This window comes from Doryrhamphus excisus, linkage group LG19, assembly GCF_037039965.1.
Source record: "Doryrhamphus excisus strain RoL-2023G ecotype Guam linkage group LG19, RoL_Dexc_Guam_v1.1, whole genome shotgun sequence".
Lineage (NCBI taxonomy): Eukaryota > Metazoa > Chordata > Actinopteri > Syngnathiformes > Syngnathidae > Doryrhamphus > Doryrhamphus excisus.
The window spans coordinates 8,178,253-8,201,795 of NC_136375.1; the positions used below are offsets into that span (position 1 = coordinate 8,178,253).

A 23,543-nucleotide genomic window follows, 5' to 3' on the forward strand; every position below is an offset into this window, starting at 1 on the left:
TCAAAACGTTTACGCATACGTGGATCCTTACATCTTATCCACCAATTGTCACAAAAGCCACTGTCCCGTTTTTCTCTGCCAGACTGACAGCTAGCAAACAAGCTAAGGCTAAAGCTAAAGAGCAAAGAAGCAGACAGACGCACACTGTTGGCACTTATGAGCAGTAAAAAGCAGTAAAAATGATGGATGTTGTGTTTTGTAACAGGCTTTGGCCCCATGACAGGTTATTCATAGGGACGTCAGATCAGGGAGCATTTGACTATATGATGAAGCACGCTCCTTTACCCCCCCCCCCCCCCCCCCCCCCGTTTGTCGCATCTCCCCACACATTTTCACTCTCTTCCACGTCTACTTGCTGCATCTGTTCACATTGTAAAAGCATTCAGCCCAAAGCGCTGCTGCAAGCTCTTTATTCAATCTTTATTTTCTTCCAAGGGATGCAGAATGAGCAGTGGATGAAACATAGTGAGTGTTACATCTCCGCCGAGCTCTACTTTCATGCACTTGCTCTTCATTTGAAAAGATGTCTTGTTTTTAATATCAGTCCATTTCAGTCCAAAGCATCTCTAATGTTGCAGCAGAACCTTTGACATGTCCACGCTGCTCTTTCCCAAATTTATAGCACTCTCCACAGGGATACTTTTCTGTGAAGTCTGCCCCTCCACGGCTTTCAGCCACACTAATGACACGGCCTGGAGTCATTGGCGAACTGTTTGATTCCCTTCTACGAGACGGGAAGCTCCGAGCTTCAACTTGGCCGTCAGCGTTTTGGCACTTGGATATTGGTGTGCTTTTTAGAGACACGTTTTTATTGATTCTGCTGGTTTTCAAAGCACCTAAAATGTATAAGCTGGTAATGAGACAGTGAAAAGACTTTTTAAATGGATGTACACAGGAAAGTGCCTCTTTATGTCTCTGGTGTGCAAAGTCTGGCCTTGGGGTCACTGGCGGCCTGCAGCTTGTTTTTTATTGAGTCAAGTCTTATTACAAAAAAGAAATGAAACATGGCCCACATGACAACATTTCATAGGATGACAAAAGATGAAAATATAAAAGGTTATGAGATGTTAAAATATTAGAAGTTTTGCTAGTATTTCAAATTGGAAGGGGGGGTGAAAAATGTTTTTGTCCCATGGGGGGGTCGTGACATAAAATAATTGAGGAGCACTGCATTGCTGTAACACTGCATGGAGTCAGCCATCGCACATCTCTGACATGTTAGCGTGAAAAGAAGTTCTCCCATTCCATGTGGAAGTGGTAAAAAAATTTGGCTTCTTTGTCATTTTCTTTCTGTTTCTTTGTCCGTTTTAAACCCTTTTTTACGTCTAGAATACCATAAATAAGTTGGATGATAACTAATTCCTAGATGGATGTCCATTGTATCATAACGGTCAGGATGAAGTACAGTAAGTTCTCCTCCCATTCCGTGGGGATGTGGTACATTTTTGGCTTCTTTGTCCTTCTTTCCTACTCCGTATTGAGCCTTTTTTTACATTTAGAAAACAAGTAAATAAGTTGGAGGCTAACTAATTAGCTCGCAAGCTTGCTAATGGTTAAAGCCATGGTCGTCTCTTGTGTGTGCATGCACAATATGTAACACAATGATAACAGGGGTGTAAATGAGACTATAGGGGTGTTATTTCATGTCTAGAGGACTCTAAAAACAAGTTTTCTATGTGGTAACAACAAGAATATTTCATATATTAATATTGAATTCTACTTTGTGGAAAGTTCTTATTTAACTTAGGTACATTTTTGGCTTCTTTGTCTTTCTTTCCTAGTCCGTATTCAGCCTTTTTTTACATTTAGAATACAGTAAATAAGTTGGAGGCTAACTAATTAGCTCGCAAGCTTCCTAATGGTTAAAGCCATGGTTGTCTTTTGTGTCCCTGCACTCTTATGTGCATGCACAATGTGTAATACAGTGACAACAGGGGTGTAAAGGTGACTATAGGGGTGTTATTTCATGTCTAGAGGACTCTAAAAACAGGTTTTCTATGCTGTAACAAAAACAATATTTCATATATTCATATTGAATCCTACTTTGTGGAAAGTTCTTATTTAACTTAGTCTCGGAATTTCCGGGGGGTGCGTCCCATACCGAAACCAGTTGAGAGCCACCGGCTTACAACATGTCTATGTAGAGCAACAATTCTTCAATTCATCGTCCTTCGAGAGTTCTTTGCCGGGGGTGCCATGTTGAACTTCCAGTGACCGGTATGAGAGGGTGCAAGAGCGATAACACCAAATTTAGCACACACACTCTGCAATCACACCTGAGACCTAATTTATATTTGTACTCATTTGGAGACTCCAATTAACCTAGCATGTTTTTGGAATATGTGAGGAAACCCGGAAGAAAACCCACATATGCACAGGGAGAACATGCAAATTCCACACAGAAATGTCCAAGCGGAGATTCCAATCCAGCTCTTCCCGATCTCCTGACTGTGTGGCCTACATGCTAACCACTCTTCCACCGTGTGGCCGAAGTAGAAGAGTGTAATATCAATACAAAACTTCTTAATTCTGATTAACCAAAGGCTAATAAATAAGTGGGCCACACTTGGCATATCTGGAACTCCTTTTACTTTTGTTTTAACTGTGTATTAACCAATGAATGTTGTATTTTGGTGTGTCTTCGATTCTGTTTACTTGCTTTTATTCAACTCCATTCTTCTGTAAAGTGTCTTTGAGTATTTTGAAAAGCGCTATACAAATAAAATGTATTATTATTATTATTATTACTTTTGCTTGAATGTTTAATCCAGAAAAAAAGAATGTCAGCGTGGCCCGCTCTAGTTATCACTTTTTCTGGATGCGGCTTATTTATGTGAAGAGACTTGCTCTCAAGTTGATCAAAGTGGCGGGTAAGTACACATTTCATTGCTGCTGCTTATTTGTACTTTATACAATAGTAAGAATATTAAAATGTTACTTGACAGATAATACTGATTGCATGCTGGTGACAGTTGGACCCAGGGACAGATTAATTGAAGGAGGTTCCACTATGCGAAAGAGACAGAAGAAAGACCAGTGGATCCAGGACGGAGCCCTGTGGGACACCAGCTTGAACCGCTTTGGACACACATGAGGTGAGTGAGCACCCTGCTGTGGCGGATTGAGAAGATGCAAACCTTTATTGGTGTGCAGCACCTCAGTGAGAGCATGGAGGGCAGTTTTTGTGTTTTGATTCTCACCCAGAAGGTCATTCAGCAAGACAGATGGTCAGACATGACCGGAACCACCTCAGGTGTACTTTGCTGTCAATTGACAAAAACATCCATACCATTTCATGCGTTCGCAGTTGTTGTTTTCCAAGTCTCGCTGCATTTAAATGTTATTCCAGCCTCAATTTACACTTTTAGACAATTTGGCTCAAAGTCCAAACATCAAATTGGACTTCCGACGTTGAAATGCAAATAAATGGAGATTGCTACCCTTCTGCTTGTTTATACCACATTTTTGAAAATCCAGCAGCAGAAAATCTGATGTGAGACAAAGTGAGTAATTGATACACAGAAAAATAGATACTTTATTCATTGCCAAAGCAAAGTGACAAAGTAATTGGGCAAGGGGGAAAGCAAATTTAAAAAAAATGTGCAACACAACCATCTCTTTCTATTTTTACTTGCAAAAGTATAACGTAAGGAATTTTGCCCATCATTCCCTATCCTAAATTGAAACGTGAACACATATTTTTTTCCCTTTTCTGTGCATTAAAGCACAAGAAAACAAGTTAATTTGAGCTGGCTAACAACAGATGTCATGGGAAATACCTATTTTGTCGCAAAAAAAAACCCTCAAAAAAACACCAACAGTGTTATGTTAACATAACCGACTTATATATATATTAACCAAGCTACGGCGATATTATTATTTTAGCAGCTAACATGATAAACTATGATCTGTTGCCTCGCTAATCACTCATCTCAGTGTCATTCACAGACGGAACAACGGATACCAAGCTCTCAATTTTGCTACTAAGATGTCAGCATCCACGTCATGTGCTGGAAGATACAGCCATCCCAATGAGAGCAGATATCGTAAGTGTTGTCGCTGCTGTTGTTATTGACAGAACTAGCATAAGTATGTGTATCAATGTGCTTCAAAAATAAGTTTGGGTAGTGTTTTAAATCATCAAAATACGGCAAGATACTACAACTATTACATGCAGGATCACAGCATGGATATCAAACTAGAGGGTTTTTTTTAGAGGGCTTCATAATCGAAATAGGTTTATCCCAATGACAGCATTGTAAGCTAGCTTGTTTCCTCGTGTTGTAATGCATAGAAACGGGAAAGAAATATGTTCATGTTTCACATAAGGATTTGGAATGATGGGAACCCCTCCCCCCCCTCCCCCCAAAAAAAAAAAAGTGCAGTTCCCCTTTAAGTGCTGTAGTTTGCTATGTAGCTGTGGGAAGTTGAGCTCCATCCACTCAGACCTCTCTTATATGGCAGCATTATTCTGATCAATACATGAGTGGCCTTGAAACAGGAGTTCAGAACATTCAGTGATCCCATACATATATTTGGAAAATAACAGTTCATTTAAATATAAAGGACTTGTTTTATCTAAAATGTAGTTTTCGATGCAGTTAAAGAGATTTGACTCTTCACTGGCCCTTCACTCTTCACTTCCTTTTCTCTCCTTTGAGAACCTCAAATCAATCACTTGAGCTCAAACACGTCCAAAGTGAATTTTTTTGTCCATTTGAGATGAAATGACACTGCCCCCGAGGCTTCAGACCTTATGTTTTGCAACGCCCCCATTGTTTTTTCCATTTAGTGTGCACAAATAAGCACCCTTCAGCATCCCTCCTTGTCAACTCTGTCACACCTCCGCCTCAGTCTTCAAAAGTTAGCCAAAGTTTTTATGCATACTTTACGGCGGGGGGGTTGGGTCGTTGGGGGGGGGGGGGGGTGACAGGCATCCCACCTATTCTCCGGCTTGTCTGTCATGCCACCGTCCTACACCAGCCTCCAGCATCACACGGCAACACTAAACAACCTCGTTAGACCTCTTTGCACATGCTCAGTGGCTTTTTCAGTCACATCTTCTGTTTGTGAATACATGTTGAAAATTCCTATCGTTTCTACTCAATATGCAGCGTATTTCCATGGTTTTTAGTTCTCCCCAGCAACTTTGTCAGTACAAGACACAAGATTGCTGAAGTTGTTGATCCTCTTCCACTAATCTTCTCCAGTTTTAATTTAAATCAAATCAACTTTATTTGTATAGCACTTTTCCTGCAAAGACATGCAACAAAAGTGCTTTACAGAATTAAAACAATTACCACAATTAAAAGGAAAAAACAAAGAAACAAAAGAAAGCCCCTCCTTCCCACCCTCCATACTAGACACACACACACACACAATCGCACAATCACACACACACACAATCACACACAGTAGGGAGACATGGCATGACACTGAGCATCAAGGAAACGCCACCTTTGGGGCCGTCCACACTGGGAGGAGCCGCAGGCCGTGCCATCGGGGGACGAGCACCTGGGCCCCCCGACTCCGATAGACGGGCAGACCCCCACATTAAAGGGAGGAACCCCTAGCCGGCCGGGTTGAAGGGCCCCCAGTGTGGAGGACCCTCTCTAAGGAAACACTGGCGTTAAAAGCTGAAGACTAAGAGCATAAAATAGGACTGAAAAGATAAAAACATAAGAAAAGTTTAAAAATACAGAGATTTTACAGAGATTTGTTGTCCTAATGACAGTTTGAGCGATATTCAACACAAAAATAGGCGCTGCAATTGTTTCTCATTATGATATCCGAGGTCTAATTTCGCAATCAAGGTATGTTGTCTATCTAATCACCCACCATTTCCACTTTGTCGTCGTTTAATGTGATTATCTTAAACACAGGCAGTAGCTGGGGGTCAATGATTTCAAGTATTTTTCTTCTGCGAGCAGGAGTGATTGGCAGACGTGGATTTGTGCATTTTGTGCAACGTGTCACATGCTAGAACATTTCACACGCCGTCCGTGTACCTTCACACGTCGGGATGGCTCTGGATAAAGATAGACAGGCTCCTCATCATCAGTCTGTCAACTGTAAACTTCGTCACACATTATTTCTTCTTTTCGGACTGAAGTGGAGAAGATCCCTGGCTGTACTTGAAATAATACTCATTATTATTATTATTATTTCTTTTATTATTTTATTTTATTCATTCATTCATTCATTTTCTACCGCTTTTCCTCACAAGGGTTGCGGGGGTGCTGGAGCCTATCCCAGCTGTCTTCGGGCGAGAGGCGGGGTACACCCTGGACTAGTCGCCAGCCAATCACAGGGCACATATAGACAAACAACCATTCACACTCACATTCATACCTATGGACAATTTGGAGTCGCCAATTAACCTAGCATGTTTTTGGAATGTGGGAGGAAACCGGAGTACCCGGAGAAAACCCACGCACGCACGGGGAGAACATGCAAACTCCACACAGAGATGGCTGAGGGTGGAATCGAACCCTGGTCTCCTAGCTGTGAGGTCTGCGCGCTAACCACTCGACCGCCGTGCCGCCCTATTTTATTTTATTTTTTTATCCAAAAATGTATTTTCTCATCTCTTATTAAATTCCACTGTTTTCATTTTGACGGTGCTGCTGTTGCCGCAGTGGCCCAGTTCTTAAAGTCTCTCTCCTTCATCTGCATCTCATCAAAGAAAAACTTTCATGTGGACGCTGTGTAGAGGAAGTCTGCCTTTTCAGAAATCATACCAGGACGTTTAGATGAAAAGTGCATAGTTATGCGAACGGGGAGAGTCTTCCTTTTGGTTCTAGCTGCAGGCCAGACGTCATGTGAACACGTGCAAGTTGCGCTTGCAGCTGATTAGGATTCATGTCAGGTTGAACTGTTGAACATTCTTTATAAAACGCTGCTGATAAATTCAACCGTCCTCTCCTCTCCACACATTTTGGAACATAGAAATAGTTATGAAGTGTGCAACCTGGATAATGAGGATGCCCCATGGGGGGTGGAGACATACCTGACCATTCCATCACCTTCAGTTTCAGCTTCCTCAGCAAGGCACTCGATCATCTTGGAGGTGTGTTTAGGCTTCTCATCACGTCGGAAAACAGCCCAGTTTCCCAAGAGAGAAGATCATGCTCTGCTTCACAATGTCACAGTCCATTTTAGAATTTATGTATCCTCAATGAACCGTAGCTCCCCAACGCCGGCAGCGCTCATGCAGCCCCAGACCAAGACAACTACCACACGCGTGTGTTGCCGGCTATTTCAACGATAATGGATATGTGTTGATTGATTTTAGTAATAATAGTAATTCTATACCAGGGGTCTCAAACATGCGGCCCGCATGCCCGATGGGGCTCGCAGGACACTAGTTTGAGGCCCCCGCCTTGATATGAATGTTTGATGTTAGTGCGGCCCGCGCAAGTTTGATATGGATGCTAAGCATCAGGTTTTCCACCAAAAAAAGCGCATTTATTAAAAAACAGAAAAATATACAAACTTTTTCAGTGCTTTGGTTCCAATTTTCTACAATAAAAGCTCTGATAAAACATTCCACTGTTCTCAAATATCTTACTTTTTATTTTTCAGCACAAAATAGGATGAAAAATAAATAAACAAATGAAGAATAAAGAAAATCAATTAATCAGTAATAAATAAATATAATAATAATAATAAAACGGCAAATAATAAAAACTTAAGAAACAAATTATTTTTTCAGATTAAAATGAACAAAGCATTATTAGAGTCGACAAAACACGACTATAGTCACATTTATACTCTTTTTATTTACAACATATTGCGCAACTGCAGGGTCTTGAGACACATGCTAACTCGCAAACTAGAGAGCTAGCGACCTAAACGGTAGCCTTCAAGTTATTTCCTTTAAACTTAAATAGCCAAAACCTTACCACTTCCACACGGATAGGGAGGATAACTATTAACAGTTATTTAACCTTTAACATGAACATTAATCAAACGTAATAATTTTTTCTGGGTACATGATACCATACAGCATCCATATCAAACTTGTGCGGGCCGCACTAACATTAAACTTTCATATCAAGGCGGGGGCCTCAAACTACTTTCCTGGGGGGGGGGGGGGCGTTTGAGACCCTTGCCTTAAGGCATTGAGGGTAATTACTGCGGTCGGGTAAAAAGTACTATACTGTACACTTTGTACAGTACAGTCAGAACAAAATGTAGTTTGAAGCGATTGCTGCTACATTCAAGTGTCTTGACAATCCCCGTTTAAGTGGTGCTTTTGTTTCTGAGGGTCTCCATCTGGTGAAGCCTCGGGAGAAGGACTTGAACCCCTCAGTGTTCCACTCCAACTAGGATCAGATCTCCATGACCGTGTCGGACTTGGAGGCCCGCTATTAGAGAGGATGATGGTTCACAGTGGATGCGGTTGCCATGACGCCAGTGCTTGGAAGAGCAGACGTTAAGCAGACTCTTTTCTACACCTTTTTTCTTTTGTACAAGTTGTGTCCTTGCCTTTTGTCCACAAGAGTTCATCATTTCTACGTCGCCCGGTTGTCGCCATAGTGAAAGATATGGAATTTTCACCCACTCCCACGGTACACAGAGGCTGAGGTGTTCTTGCAACTCTACCGATGTCACTGGTAAAATAGTCTCAGGACATTTTGTTATTGGCCTTATTTGTTGGTACGCTGCTCTGTCGTCAAGTCTTTCCCCGTGGAAACAAATGATGATGTTCTCTGGCTTTGTTTGTGCTCAACCTTGGCTGTGTCATTTAGCTCCTCTCTGGTTGTCATGCCAACGGCATATCTAAGGCTGTGGTGCCAATTCATTGGAAGGGATGGGATGGTTGCTCTTCACAGACGGCCAGGTACGTGCAGTCGGTCGGTCCAGGGATGGAAGCGGGCCAGAAGTTATTGGCAGGATGTTGTGAGGAATTGTTACAACTCCACTTGAATTGTTTTTCAATTGACTCTCGTTACACGCACAACGTTTAATTTATTTTAAAAAATGCATCCATTAGTGCCGTTTAGGCCTGAAGCACATAACAAATACAAGACAAGACAATTTAGGACTGCTAATGAGACTGGAACACCTCAACACCGATGGGGAGGGGGGATAGTGGATGCTGCAGTTTCACTCAATAGAACATTCCTCTAGATCAGGGGTCTCGAACACGTGGCCCGCGGGCCAAATGTGGCCCACAGGACACTAGTTTGAGGCCCCCGCCTTGATATGAAGGTTTAATGTTAGTGCGGCCCGCGCTAGTTTGATATGGATGCTGTATGGTATCATGTACCCAGAAAAAATTATTATGTTTGATTAATGTTCATGTTAAAGGTTAAATAACTGTTAATAGTTATCCTCCCTATCCGTGTGGAAGTGGTAAGTTTTTTGGCTATTTATGTTTAAAGGAAATAACTTGAAGGCTATCGTTTAGGTCGCTAGCTCTCTAGTTTGCAAGTTAGCATGTGTCTCAAGACCCTGCAGTTGCGCAATATGTTGTAAATAAAAAGATTATAGATGTGACTATAGTCGTGTTTTGTCATGTCTACAGGGCTCTAATAATGCTTTGTTCATTTTAATCTGAAAAAAATAATTTGTCTACCCACCAACTATATGTGGTTTCTTAATTTTTTATTATTTGCCGTTTTATTATTATTATATTTATTTATTACTGATTTATTCTTGATTTGTTTATTTATTTTTCATCTCATTTTGTGCAGAAAAATTAAGATATTTGAGAACAGTGGAATGTTTTATCAGAGCTTTTATTGTAGAAAATCGGAACCAAAGCACTGAAAAAGTTTGTATATTTTTCTGTTTTTAATAAATGCGTTTTTTTTTTTTTTGGAAAACCTGATGCGATCCAGCCTTGCCCAGACCCTAGCTCCAGTGGCCCCCAGGTAAATTGAGTTTGAGACCCCTGCTCTAGATAATAGTACTTTTTTCTGACAATCTCAAGGGCCCTTGACTACGAGGCACCACAAAATTATTTTTTGCAGGTGGGTGGTTAAAAAAACTTTTTTGTGTGTGGTCAAAAAGGAGTAGGAAGAAGCAGATCTTTTTTTAGAAAACTAATCATCTGTCAACATTCTGTTTGCTTTGGTGCTGTTATTGTGAGAGATCTGACTTAATGATTTCGAGCCTCGTGTATTCCCAGCCCAGATGGAGCTCACACTCCTCTAGCACATCCCGGGCTAGCTGCAAGGTCGGCCTTTCTTGTATAGCACCTCAAACAGGATGCGCCCAGAGGAGACCTCCTCACCAGCTGCCCTCCCCAGCAGGAAGCGGCTGCTAAACGCACCCCCCGTAATTCCATCAGCGGTATTAAACTCTGATGTGCTGGTCCTCATCCAAATCACTTCTGTAGCTGTTGTGATGGTCCAATGGAAGCTGGACAGATGGACATCAAAGTGATGGTACTATTGTCTAAAGCAGGGGTCTCAAACTCCATTTACTTGGGGGGCCACTAAGGGCTAAGGTCTGTGTGAGACTGGGCCACATCAGGTTTTCCAAAAAAAAAAAAAAAACGCATTTCAGATTAAAATGAACAAAGCATTATTAGAGCCCTGTAGACATGACAAAACACGACTATAGTCACATTTATACTCTTTTTATTTACAACATATTGCGCAACTGCAGGGTCTTGAGACACATGCTAACTCGCAAACTAGAGAGCTAGCGACCTAAACGGTAGCCTTCAAGTTATTTCCTTTAAACTTAAATAGCCAATAAATTACCACTTCCACACGGGATACCATACAGCATCCATATCAAACTTGCGCAGGCCGCACTAACATTAAACTTTCATATCAAGGCAGGGGCCTCAAACTAGTGTCCTGCGGGCAACATTTGGCCCGCAGACCGTGTGTTTGAGACCCCTGGTCTAAAGCAACACCAGATGCAATCACTTTGATTAGCCAGGTTGTGGAACCTTTTAACTCGTAATCATGCATCCTTCCATCCATTTTCCTCCGCTTATCCGGGTCCGGGTTGCGGGGGCAGCAGTCTCAGTAGGGAAGCCCAGACTTCCCGGTCCCCGGCCACATCCTCCAGCTCCACCGGGAGGACACCAAGGTGTTCTAGGCCAGCTGGGCATGCCCGGAACACCTCACCAGGGAGGCATCCGGGAGGTATCCTGACTAGATGAAGTTTTTTTTTTTTAGGCGGGTGGGGGGGGATCAACTATAACTGATGCAAACGTCCTAAATTGGTGTCCGCGGCCCACAATGTATTGTACGTTCACATGCAAGTATCGCAAAATTTCATCTTGTGAGCCAAGATGGCGGTGTAAACAAACTGGACTGTATTTTGGACGCTAAACAAGCGGTTTACCAAAAATGTTGGTTGTTAACCAGGGCGGACTTTAACCAAGGTACCACTGTAATAAGAGGCGACAACAAAACTCGACTTACCTCACAGTGTAGAGATGGAACTCGAGGGTCACCGGAAGTAGTGTTAAATGATTTATTCAATACAAGTTAAAATAATATTCTAACTGCTAGCGTATTAAATGAGCCAAGATGGCGGTGTAAACAAACTGGACTGTATTTTGGATGCTAAACAAGCAGTTTACCAAAAATGTTGGTTGTTAACCAGGGCGGACTTTAACCAAGGTACCACTGTAATAAGATGGAACAACAAAACTGTGTTAAATGATTGATTCAATTCAAGTTAAAATAATATTCTAACTGCTAACGTATTTTTTGGTGTTTTTGACAGTTGACAACACCGTATGGTTGAGGTTGTTCCGGTTCATATTGCTTGTCTGACTATCTGTCTTCCGGAATGATCTTCTGGATGAGAATCAAACATGAAAATCGTCTCACTGAGGTGCTGCACACCACTGAAGCTTCACATGTTCTCATCCCGCCACGATTGTATGCTCACTCACATCGTACATGTCCAAATCCTTTTGAGGTGGTGTCCCTCAAGGCTCCGTCCTGGATCCATTGGTCTTCTGTCTCTTTCGTATAGCAGAACCTCCAGAAGAATAGAAAATCCCCCCCCAAAATTGCAGCTATATAATATGTTAACAGCAGTTTTTGAAAGCTGATGTCTTTTGTCTGCAAGTAAGCTTTGCACATTTTAATGAGCTAACACCGTTCCTATGTTATCACATCTTTTGCAAAGGCTTTTCATTTAAATACAGCTTGCAAGTGAAGGCCACAACGCGAGGTGAGGCATTAAAGTAACACAGCGTACTAAATCTATTCACGATGTGTGCAAGGATGAACACGATGAATATGTTGCAAGCCACACATGTTGAGAGGAGATGGCGTGTGTTAAAAATGGAAAACAAGACGTCTTCTCTTGCGATAGCGAGGGTAGGAAAGCAGCCGTGAATGAGAGACGCAGTATGGAAATTGCCTGTCCTCGGAGATGGCAGGCCATGTTCTCATTTGGAGGAACGCAGGGATGAATGAGCTGCTCTGGAGTGAACTGAAGTCTATGCTGACCCACAAGTCCCCACTTTAATCAGAAGCAACGTCCATTGGTTGCCAGAATGAAAATTATTGAAATATTAAGATAGAAAAGTGATGAAAAATAGGAGTACAATAAAGATGAAATATAAAAAAATCAATTTTTCATAATAAAACATAATATGATAACAAATAACCAAAACAAAAAATTTTAATTTTGGAAAATTAGGTAGGGAAAAAATTTAATCTTACAATCATTAAGTCAAAGAATTATGGGAATTAATTATGAGAAGAGAATTTGCAAGTTGAAATAGTTGGAAAATTAAAAATAAAACAGCAGAAATGAAAAAATCTGTAATTTCATAAGAAGGTTGGGGGGTGGAAGTTGTAATATTACAGGAATAAATCAAAAATATTATGGAAACAGTCATAATATGAGAAGTACATTTACAAGGGCTATGAAATATTTGGAAATGAAAAAAAACTGCAAAAATAAGGAACCAACACTGAAGTCCAAAACAAATCATATCTTTTTTTTTACCATTTTATACAATTTTTCCACTTATATCAACAAAGCTAAAATGGAGTATTTCCTTCTTAGAAGTGATACCTTCTTAGCATATCAAAGAATTATCAAAGAATTATGGGAATGAATTATGAGAAGAAAATTTGCAAGTTGAAATAGTTGGAAAATTTAAAATAAAACAGCAGAAATGAGAAAATCTGTAATTTCATAAGAAGGTTGGGGGGTGGAAGTTGTAATATTACAAGAATAAATCAAAAATATTATGGAAACAGTCATAATATAAGAAGTACATTTACAAGGATTATTAAGAAGAAAGTTGAAATATTTGGAAATGTAAAAAAAAAAAACTACAAAAATAAGGAAACTGAAGTCTGAAGTCCAAACGAATCATACCTTTTTTTTTTTTTTACCATTTTATACAATTTTTTCCACTTATATCAACAAAGCTAAAATGGAGTATTTCCTTCTTAGACGTGATACCTTCTTAGCATATCTGCATGTGTTACTTTGAGCCTAAGTCAAAGCTGGTCGTATGGGTTCTTAGTCTATGTACAAAAAAAAAACCTAACCAAATTGCTCCTAACCAAATTGTAGTAATACAAGTAGAATCAGTGATTTTTAGTGCAAAATAGAATAGAATAAACAGAATGCTTTATAAGGCAGCACTTGTACCATTACACCACCAGGAACTAAAAAGAGAGTCTGGTGAATGTGCAACCAACTGTGAGATTAGTCTTTTCTATCCTGACTCGGGGCTGACTCTTTGCCTTACCTCGGGATCAGCAAGACAGAAATGATCCTTTGCGCATTTGCAGTGAATGCGCCCCCTATGTTCTGCGTGTATGCATAAGTGCACGGATGGATGGACGGTCGATCAAATTAAACCTATGGTCAAAACTGCACATTATTACAAGTTGATTAAGCTGCAGCGTGAAGCAGTGGATGGGCTGCTCCAGTACTGCCAAACACTTCCTGTTGTGTGTTAATGGAGGCGCCGCACAGAAACACATTTATCAGCGGTTCACCAAAATAGATGAGAAAGTAACATGTGGAAAATGAGTTGCTCCTGCACCTGCTTAAAAGCGCATGTGACCTATTTTCAGGCAAATTTGTCTCGTGCACAGACCTTGTGAAAACCTTAATCATGGGTTTAGCCTATTTAGGAATAACGTAAGCAAACCCTCAAGATGCAGATCAGGGGAATGCCGATAAGGATAAAGATTCATGTAAACTAATAGAGGCTTTCAATGGGATGTTTTAGAAGTCAGGGCATGCTTTCAAGCTTCAGCAAGCTGAAGAATTGATGCAGTGGAACAACTGTGGGCCTCATTGGGCATAATGTGAAGCCACAGGCAAGGAAGGAAGCACTTTATGTCATAGAGCAACCTGTTCCACCTCTGGATTACATTCCACTAATGTTTACTTTTCCTTTTTCTTTTTTTTTCTGACCACCAATCAGCGATGCAACATTACATAGAAGCGTGTGTTTAATGCTAAACTGACTGCATTGTCGTCGCCCCCCCCCCCACACACTGATCCATGGAAGTGAGTCAGCGGAGGACAAAATGTTATGTAGCGCAGCTGAAAGCCAGATGGCCCGAAGCTTTGCCTGAGCCACCACTCATTGCTCACTAACAGGTTAGCATGCCAACCAAATCGGTGAAAACTGTCACAACATTCAAACTGCTCCGTGTGCCCAAATATGCCATCAAAAAAATATTCAACGTTTCATTTGGAGAGGATACAGTACCAGACGGAAAATACTGTATACTAAAGTAGCCTATAGGGAAAAGTCGCCTATAGAGAACCTGTTTAGAACCTTCTAATTAAGTTTGTTAACGTTATTAAAAGCCCTCTAGACTTGAAATAAACCCCCCATGGTCTCCTTTACACTTGTATTACCCAATATAGTAGACATAATAACGGAAAATAAACCATCAAGACATAAATAATACTAGTGTATGTTGCTATAAACGTGTTCTGGTGCTAGAATGGGAGGAGTGGCTGACATTGGGGGTTCATAGTTGGCTGCAACAATAGCTTGTGTTGTAATCATGTAATAAAAACACCATTACTGGTACCTAGTGACCAGTGTAGAATACTACATATCATCACAAGGTCTTTCAATGACGTATTTATTATATTTCATATAGCCATTTTATGCTTGAAAGCCTTGATTGAGCTAAAAAAAAGTTTCTTTGTTGCCTTCATGCTCATTTTCCACCCTTTGTATTGGATTGTGTACTCCTATAGAGCAGCTACACACAATAACCCGCACAGAAAGCTTTCTAGATCCTCAAGAGTCTGCACCTATTCCAGCTGTATTTGCTTGGATTTCCATGAAGGTCTGTTTTCATTTATTCCACCCACACTCACTGCGCTGTGATTGGTCCCACTCGGTGTGTATACGGGCACGCCCATGTAAAGAAATCAGACTCACTGTGATGTCACAGTGAGCTTGTGTTAGAAAAAAAGTCTCCAAAACGAGCATTCAGAGACATCCCAAATTTCTTTCAGTGTTCACTTCCAAATACACAAACCTCATTATCTGTAACTTCGGCAACTTTCCCTTCTAGTCTTCCCCCACATCAGAATGCAAATGGTAGATTCCTAACAGCTTGATACCTACCATTAATATCCATGAAGCAGTGACCATTCTGCTAACTTTAAAAAAAATAGGACATAATATTAATAGTAATAGCGATGCACGGCGGTCGAGTGGTTAGCGCGCAGCTCACAGCTAGGAGACTCGAGTTCAATCCCACCCTCGGCCATCTCTGTGTGGAGTTTGCATGTTCTCCCCGTGCATGCGTGGGTTTTCTCCGGGTACTCCGGTTTCCTCCCACATTCCAAAAACATGCTAGGTTAATTGGCCACTCCAAATTGTCCATAGGTATGAATGTGAGTGTGAATGGTTGTTTGTCTATATATGCCCTGTGATTAGCTGGCCATCGAAGACAGCTGGGATAGGTTCCAGCACAGAAAATGAATGAATAATAGTAATGGATTTTTCTTTTATGGTGGGGAGTGAATCAGCAACTTCCTGACATGGCACCCAGGACAGTTTATATCAGACTTCCGTGACCTTGGTGTAGGTCATTGTAGTTACTATCTAGTGTAGGGGTGTGGATGAAAGCACTGATCCCAAACACATGATAATAAAAATAAAAAAGATCATTATAATGGGAGTTGAACATCATCATCTGGATCTCCACCACTGACTGCACATGACTGACAACAAGCATCACAAATAACTAAGTGGCTGAGAAATTGTTCCCACTGGGACTCTTCTTGTCCATCAAAAGGGTTGTGAATATTTACACATGTACATGTGGGAATGTAAACATGTAATATTTCATTGTTTGAACGAAACCCTTTTCAGGACCGTACCAAACAGTACCAACAGTGTTTGCCATGGGAAGTGTACAAATTCAATGCACGTGTCCTGTAGCATCATGTCATGAAATAAACAGCAGACAAAGTCGGTCTAGACGTTAAAAGTAGTTCATGTGGGGTTGCCATGGCGATGACATTCTCCCTATTACAGCCACGTGCGCAATCAAAATATTGTTAAAGCTGACATTTTATTGTCAGTTCACACATATTGATGTTTTAAATTGGTGGGCAAGCCAGGACAATTACACGTTTAATGCTGAGTAGTTGTTTATTGCACACCAAAATGGCAGATTGAAGGTAAGGGACATTTCACAACTACAGTGGGAGCCCTTGAGCAAGAAAACTATTACTGATGGTGGCTTTTACAGACTTATTATTATTATTATTATTTATACCCTTTTTGCTGTGGATGATGTGTTTTCGTCCTCATAGATGGGCACCAGTGATGGCAAATTAAAATTTTCATGCAAGATGGCGGTCCTGTTGTTTTTGATTGGCTTTGGGTTGGTTAAAGGATCAAGTCTACTCCATCAAACCAACAAATTTGGAAGAACTTGAAGGGCGAATGTGAGACGTTATGGCTTCCATGCCACAAGAGGTCCTTGTGAAATCAGTTGATGTGGTTGCTCAGCAACTTCAGATATACTGTACTATAGCATACTAGGCAACTAGAGGGCTCTAATAATGTTAAAAATCATATTTACATGGTCAAAAACAGTGGTCTGACTACGTAAATATTCATTCATTTTCTACCGATTATCCTCACGGGGGTGCTGGAGCCTATCCCAGCTGACTACGGGCGAGAGGCAGGGCGGGGTACACCCTGGACTGGTGGCCAGCCAATCACAGGGCACATATAGACAAACAACCATTCACACTCACATTCATACCTATGGACAATTTGGAGTCACCAATTAACCTAGCATGTTTTTGGAATGTGGGAGGAAACCGGAGTACCCGGAGAAAACCCACGCATGCACGGGGAGAACATGCAAACTCCACACAGAGATGGCCGAGGGTGGAATTGAACTCGAGTCTCCAAGCTGTGAGGCCTGCGTGCTAACCACTTGACCGCTATGCAGCCCACTCTGTAAATATTCCATTCATAAATAAGAAACCCTGCGTCTTGGAAATTCACTTATCTCAGGTCCAGACGGTCAGGGTGTCAAGAACAGATTAATTGGATTTACATTATTTTCCATGGGAAAATTTGCTTTGGTTACAGTCTGTTTTGGTTTGAGCCGAACCTTCTGCAATGGATTAATGATGTTAACCAAGGCACCATTGTATATTAATATTAACACCTGGGAGTCTGCATTACAGCAGGGATAGGCTCCAGCACCCCACCCCCACCCCCCACAATGTATGGATTTTCAATTATTTCTAATGGGGAAAATTATTAGAAGATTTGTGTTTGACATTAGAGGTTCCACTGTCATAATCTCAACGGATTCTCATCCTGAAGGTCAACCTCAGCCATGTCTCCTTAGAGTTTGCATCGCCGATTCAGCCTTTGTGTCACAAAAGATGTCAAATATTTACCAAATGAATATATATGGAAATTAGATGCAGCTGATAAAGGTTAATTGGTGGGTTTTGCTGGTGTGTGTGTGTGTGTGTGTGTGTGTGTGTGTGAGGAAAAACTTGAACTTATTCAAACACAGCTTGGCAAGAGTTTGAATCTCTGGTGTTCCCCCCCCAAAAAAACGCATGTTGGGGTAACTCAGCGCTTCTCGGAAGCATACTGACTGATTTTGCATGCTGAGTAGGACAGATTCATATACTGTATGTTAGCAGGTCTGCACTGATATTAAAAGTCCTTTCTGCCTGTCGTGACACGTCTGTGACCCTAATGAGGAGTCAAATGACTCAACAGCGTGCATGCTGGTGAATTACTGGTAGAGCCGTTAATTATTCAGCTAAACAACACCAAATGTTAAGTAGCAATGCTTACATCCTTTGTGTGCCTTTAAAGAAGAACTTCCTGCAAAATAACACAAACTGTGCTGTGATTTTTTTTTTTTATGTTTTGTTCTGGCTTGATGCGTCTTTGTCTGAGCTCGGTTGTCTGCAAAGGAAGTGGGGAGCTTTGGGAATTTCAAATGATATCTTTGTGTGTGTCCATCTTTGTGCAACATGTGCACGGTGACAGCATTGTGAAAAGTGGATGCGGTAGTCACGTGACGTGGCTTAGAGGGAACGACGCCTTATAAAAGTGAGAGGACTGTGGAGAGAGAGAGAGGGTGTGTGTGTGTGTGTGTGTGTGTGAGTGTGAGTGAGTGTGTATAGAGGGAGTAACCAGCGAGCGTCTGGACTGGAGCTCACATCCTCAACGGGAGCAGCGAGAGCACTTTCTTCCACACATAAAAAAAAAAACTTCACATTTTTTTCTGCAGAATTCAAAAAAATGGCTGCAAAGGCTTGTTTTTATTAAACCACATTTATTTTTTTTTTACATTTTTTTTACAAGTGCATTGGAGACTGGATGTTGCACTTCTGACTTGGATTAACGCACGGAGATAAAAGGGCGGTTCTGCGCGCTTGAGGGAATTATGTAAGGTAAAAACACACACAATTTAATCATCATTTACATTTTTATATACTTCACACATCTTGCCACTAAAGTACACTATTTTCAGTTATGCATACATATCAATGAGCATTTTCAGTGGGTTTTAAATGTGGTTTTGCTGTGGAAAGTGCATGCATGGTGCAAGGTTCACATTCACCGTCAAGCTGGGGAGATTTTTAACACATGTAAAACTTGCAATTGTACAAAAAATGAATTTAAAGGTTGTCAATTGGGTTTAATTGAAAATGCACCGGGCGGCACGGCGGTCTAGTGGTTAGTGCGCAGGCCTCACAGCTAGGAGACCAGGGTTCAATTCCACCCTCGGCTGTCTCTGTGTGGAGTTTGCATGTTCTCCCCGTGCATGCGTGGGTTTTCTCCGGGTACTCCGGTTTTCTCCCACATTCCAAAAACATGCTAGGTTAATTGACGACTCCAAATTGTCCATAGGTATGAATGTGAGTGTGAATGGTTGTTTGTCTATATGTGCCCTGTGATTGGCTGGCACCCCGCCTCTCGCGGTAGAAAATGAATGAATGAATGAAAATGCACCAACCGGCCACAACATTAGGTACACCTAATGAGAGCCGAAGTAAGACAATAATGTCATAATTGCGGTGAGCTATCAGGATGCAAACTATGACCACAATAACATCTGAGTGTTTTTTTTTTTTTTTGTTGCTGTGCTACTGTCAATCAACAATTTTCATGTCGTTATTTTTTGCCCGACATGTCTTGAGATGTGTGTCGTCCGTTGCCAGGTTGCTGTAAGCTTTGAGCGCTTCTCCTTCACACGCAGCCATGAAGTCCGTGCTGGACGCGGTGGCGGACACCACCTTCCGGACTATCACATCTGGTTTACAATATCTGGGCTCCAACGACGCCAACTACGACGAGCCCGTCAGCGATGTAGACTTCAAGGGTGCCTTCTCTTTGCAGAAGCCCCTGTCCGCCTTCCGCAGCAACTCCTTCCCCGATAGACTCCCCCCGGATGAGGAACTGATCCTCAGAGGGGCGCCTTTCTACCCCACCAACGCCACGGAGCTCTTGTCCAACCGGAGCACGTTCCGAGATGAGAGCAGCAACATCCAATGCGGGGAGAACTTCATGGACATGGAGTGCTTCATGATTCTGACGCCCAGCCAGCAGCTGGCCGTGGCTGTCATGTCTCTGACCCTGGGGACCTTCACGGTGCTGGAGAACCTGGTGGTGCTTTGCGTGATCCTGCAGTCACGCACGCTCCGCTGCAGGCCCTCCTACCACTTCATCGGCAGTCTGGCCGTGGCCGACCTGCTGGGGAGCGTCATCTTCGTGTACAGTTTTCTGGACTTCCACGTGTTCCACAGAAAGGACAGTCCTAATGTTTTTCTCTTCAAGCTGGGCGGAGTCACGGCGTCGTTCACCGCCTCTGTGGGCAGCCTCTTCCTCACTGCCATCGACCGCTACATCTCCATCCACCGACCTCTGGCCTACAGGCGTATTGTGACTCGAACCAAGGCGGTCATCGCCTTTTGCATGATGTGGACCATCTCCATCGTCATCGCCGTGCTACCTCTGCTGGGCTGGAACTGTAAACGTCTCAAGTCGGTGTGCTCGGACATCTTCCCCTTGATCGATGAGAACTACTTGCTCTTCTGGATCGGGGTGACCACTGTGCTGGTTCTTTTCATCATCTACGCCTACATCTACATCCTGTGGAAAGCGCACCACCATGCCGTGCGAATGCTGAGCCGCACCTCCCAGAAGAGCCTGGTGGTGTACTCTGCAGATGGCACCAAAGTGCAGACCACACGCCCCGAGCAGGCCCGCATGGACATCCGCCTGGCTAAGACGCTGGTGCTTATCCTGGTGGTGCTGGTCATCTGCTGGGGCCCAGTGCTGGCCATCATGCTCTACGACCTCTTCTGGAAGATGGACGACGACATCAAGACGGTGTTTGCGTTCTGCAGCATGCTCTGCCTCCTCAACTCCACCGTCAACCCCATCATCTATGCTTTGAGGAGCAAGGACCTGCGACACGCCTTCATCAGCTCGTGCCACGCCTGCAGGGGCAGCGCCCAGCAGCTGGACAACAGCCTTGAGTCGGACTGCCAGAACAGAAACATCTCAGCCAACAGGGCGGCGGAGAGCTGCGTGAAGACCACTGTGAAAATAGCCAAAGTGACGATGTCCGTGTCCACTGAGACTTCTGCGGAAGCCGTCTAGCTGTCACCTCACTGGGTGCAAAAATCTCATCTTTTTTTTGTTTTTTTTTCTTTAAAACATAATAAACCTGATTTAAAATGTTCCACATGCAGGAAAATGTGACATTTTGAGTTATTCTACATTAGCGTGTGAGCACAGAGTGTGCCAAAGTGCCAAACTGGTATTACAAGGTCATAGGCGGGACTCATCACATGGAAGAAATGTGCGGTTAGTGAATGCATTTTATATTTTTGTACTGTGAATTCAGGTTTTGAAAAAATCTTCACGTTGGGGACAAGGGGCTACAAACAATTGTTCTACTGTGTCATTTGCACCATGAATACTCTCTCTCTCTCTCTCTCTATCTATCTCTCACTCTATCTTTCTCCGTGTATATTATTGTTTATTTCCTACACCGCTTATTAGAACAGGTCACTTTTCTACTTCTTTCGCTTGGAGAGTGGCAAATGTGTGTGAAATGAGTGGTGATTCATGTCGAGATAACACAAGACGTAAGTACATGCTTTGCAGTAAAAAAAAAAAAAAATCAAATGGTGATTACCAATCTTTTCTAAGTGTATCCATTTGTTTACTTGCTAGCTGTTAGAGAGTGTAGACTAACATCATCAACTGTACAGTGTTATTTGAAAAAAAAAATCTAATCAGGGATGGGCATTTAATTAAATTGCCTTGATTTAGTCCCTTGATCAATTTTAAGAATTGTTTTTAACAGGGGACTCTGAACTCAGCATTAGCTTCTTTTGTTGACTCAACAGCGCCTCTGCTGGTTACAGCCAAACGGTGCATTCCCTTTGCCTCCCATGTTGTAATGCCCATCCCTGGTTGAAATCCAAACTCGTCAGCTATATTTGAAAGCCTTTCATAAAACAACGAATTAAAACACAGCGTGCTGGCCACTACTGTGCAGAGAAAAAAAATATGAAGTGGCTTCAAAATGTGTGCTTTTACTAGATTGTATGTAAGTAATGTTACCTTGTGGCTTAGTGATAATATTTCCAACCCAAAGCCTTTAATTAATCATTGCAGTGAGTCGTTTTAGTGCTACTGTTGCAGGCAGGGTGTCGGGTTTTTTGTTTTTTTTTTGTGGCGAAAAATATTTTAAAAAGCCCACCCATGCACAGACCTATAGTGAAGTACTCTTAGCGTAATAAAAAAATAACCTGTTCATTTTTAACTGTCAGAAACAAGGAAGCAGAACATGCTCGAATGGGAGAACTTAGAAGAATCCCAGAAGATGTGATATTTATTTTCAAATAAGCAATGTAGTACTTTTAAGCACAATCGTTCTTGTAGGCTTTTTCTATCAGTGTGACGTTTATCCATGACAGTCGTGTAACCAGTAACGCTGTCGCTGCCTCTTGTATTATTGAATGGTGAAGATAAAAACATGTCAAACGTCAAGTGGCTTCTGTACAGTGATGGCAATATCAGGAATACGTGACCTTAAAAAGAACAAAAAAACATGGGTCAAGTGTTTTTAGCATTACTGTTTCAATAAAGTCGAAGCTGATTGTCATTCTGGTTATTGTTTGTTGATTATTATGACGTCGATAGCTTAGGTGTCCTCTCGGAGAGGATAATACAGTTTCGGGAGCATATTTTATGGGATTTTACATTAACCCCAGACTGTCTCCTCCTCGAGGAAGTAAAACCGATTTAATTTTGCCTTTAAAGTTAACTAAACTGGTTTGAAAATACCTCTGTTTTAGCCAGGTTAACGAAGAAAAACCATCATTGATGTTTTAGTGCCCTCTGGTGGAGATCTGGTGGAACTATTTCAGTCGCCGATAACATCACATTCCATGTTACATCACATGTTGTCTTTTTTTAATCAATTGGCTTAGAAAACTGTCCACACTGGATTTTGTTCATTTATTTACAATCCATCCATCCATTTTCTAGGGTTACGTGTATGCTGGAGCCTATCCCGGCTGTCGTTGGGAGAGAGGTGGGGTACATCCTGAACTGGTCGCCAGCCAATCACAGGGCACATATAGACAAGCATGTAGTTATCTTTATTTATCAGAATTCTGCCACACACAAAAAATCCATAGTGCAGTCGTCAGTAGTGCTTTTCAGGATACTGTAATTACATTCATTTAGCAAAGTATAAAAAATAAGAAATAATTGCACTGGATGTGTAATTAAATACAATTTTATTGAAATTGAATACTGGCATTGAAAACTGTCCATAGTGCAGCATTCAGGAAATGCATAATTTAATAAAAAAAAATAAAAATAATTGTTCACATTTGAATTTATAAGTGGTTTATAAGTTTATTTCAACATTTGCCGTGTTATTTATGTTTATGTTACACATTTCTCAAACAATATTTAACTTTTATTCATGGCGTCGCTATCAGTGGTTTCTCCGCCTTTTGTGGTTTGTTGCCAAACAAAACGAGTTTGAAAAATAAAACCTTGCTTGGGTAATCGGGAAATGTAG

At 41.7% G+C, this 23,543-nt stretch overlaps 1 protein-coding gene across 4 annotated transcripts; it reads left to right on the forward strand.

Annotated features, from left to right (window-relative positions):
• Window positions 1-2,740: 2,740 nt before the first annotated feature.
• cnr1 (cannabinoid receptor 1) lies at window positions 2,741-22,716 on the forward strand. 4 transcript variants are annotated; one of them, XM_078799108.1, is made up of 4 exons: window positions 2,742-3,095; window positions 3,937-4,046; window positions 18,794-18,882; window positions 19,654-22,716. In XM_078799108.1, exon 4 carries the CDS (start codon window positions 19,694-19,696, stop codon window positions 21,095-21,097), a length of 1,404 nt encoding a protein of 467 aa, XP_078655234.1. In that variant the 5' UTR covers window positions 2,742-3,095; window positions 3,937-4,046; window positions 18,794-18,882; window positions 19,654-19,693; the 3' UTR covers window positions 21,098-22,716. The 4 variants fall into 4 exon arrangements, with proteins under 4 accessions (XP_078655235.1, XP_078655234.1, XP_057913501.1 ...); XM_078799109.1 differs by lacking the exon at window positions 18,794-18,882 and having other exon boundaries at window positions 2,741-3,095; XM_058057518.2 differs by lacking the exons at window positions 2,742-3,095; window positions 3,937-4,046 and having other exon boundaries at window positions 17,699-18,882.
• The last annotated feature ends 827 nt before the right edge of the window (window positions 22,717-23,543 follow it).

Bases quoted from the DNA above. Each gene is read 5' to 3' on its own strand.
- cnr1 (XM_078799109.1), top strand. From the start codon at position 19,694: ATGAAGTCCGTGCTGGACGCGGTGGCGGACACCACCTTCCGGACTATC.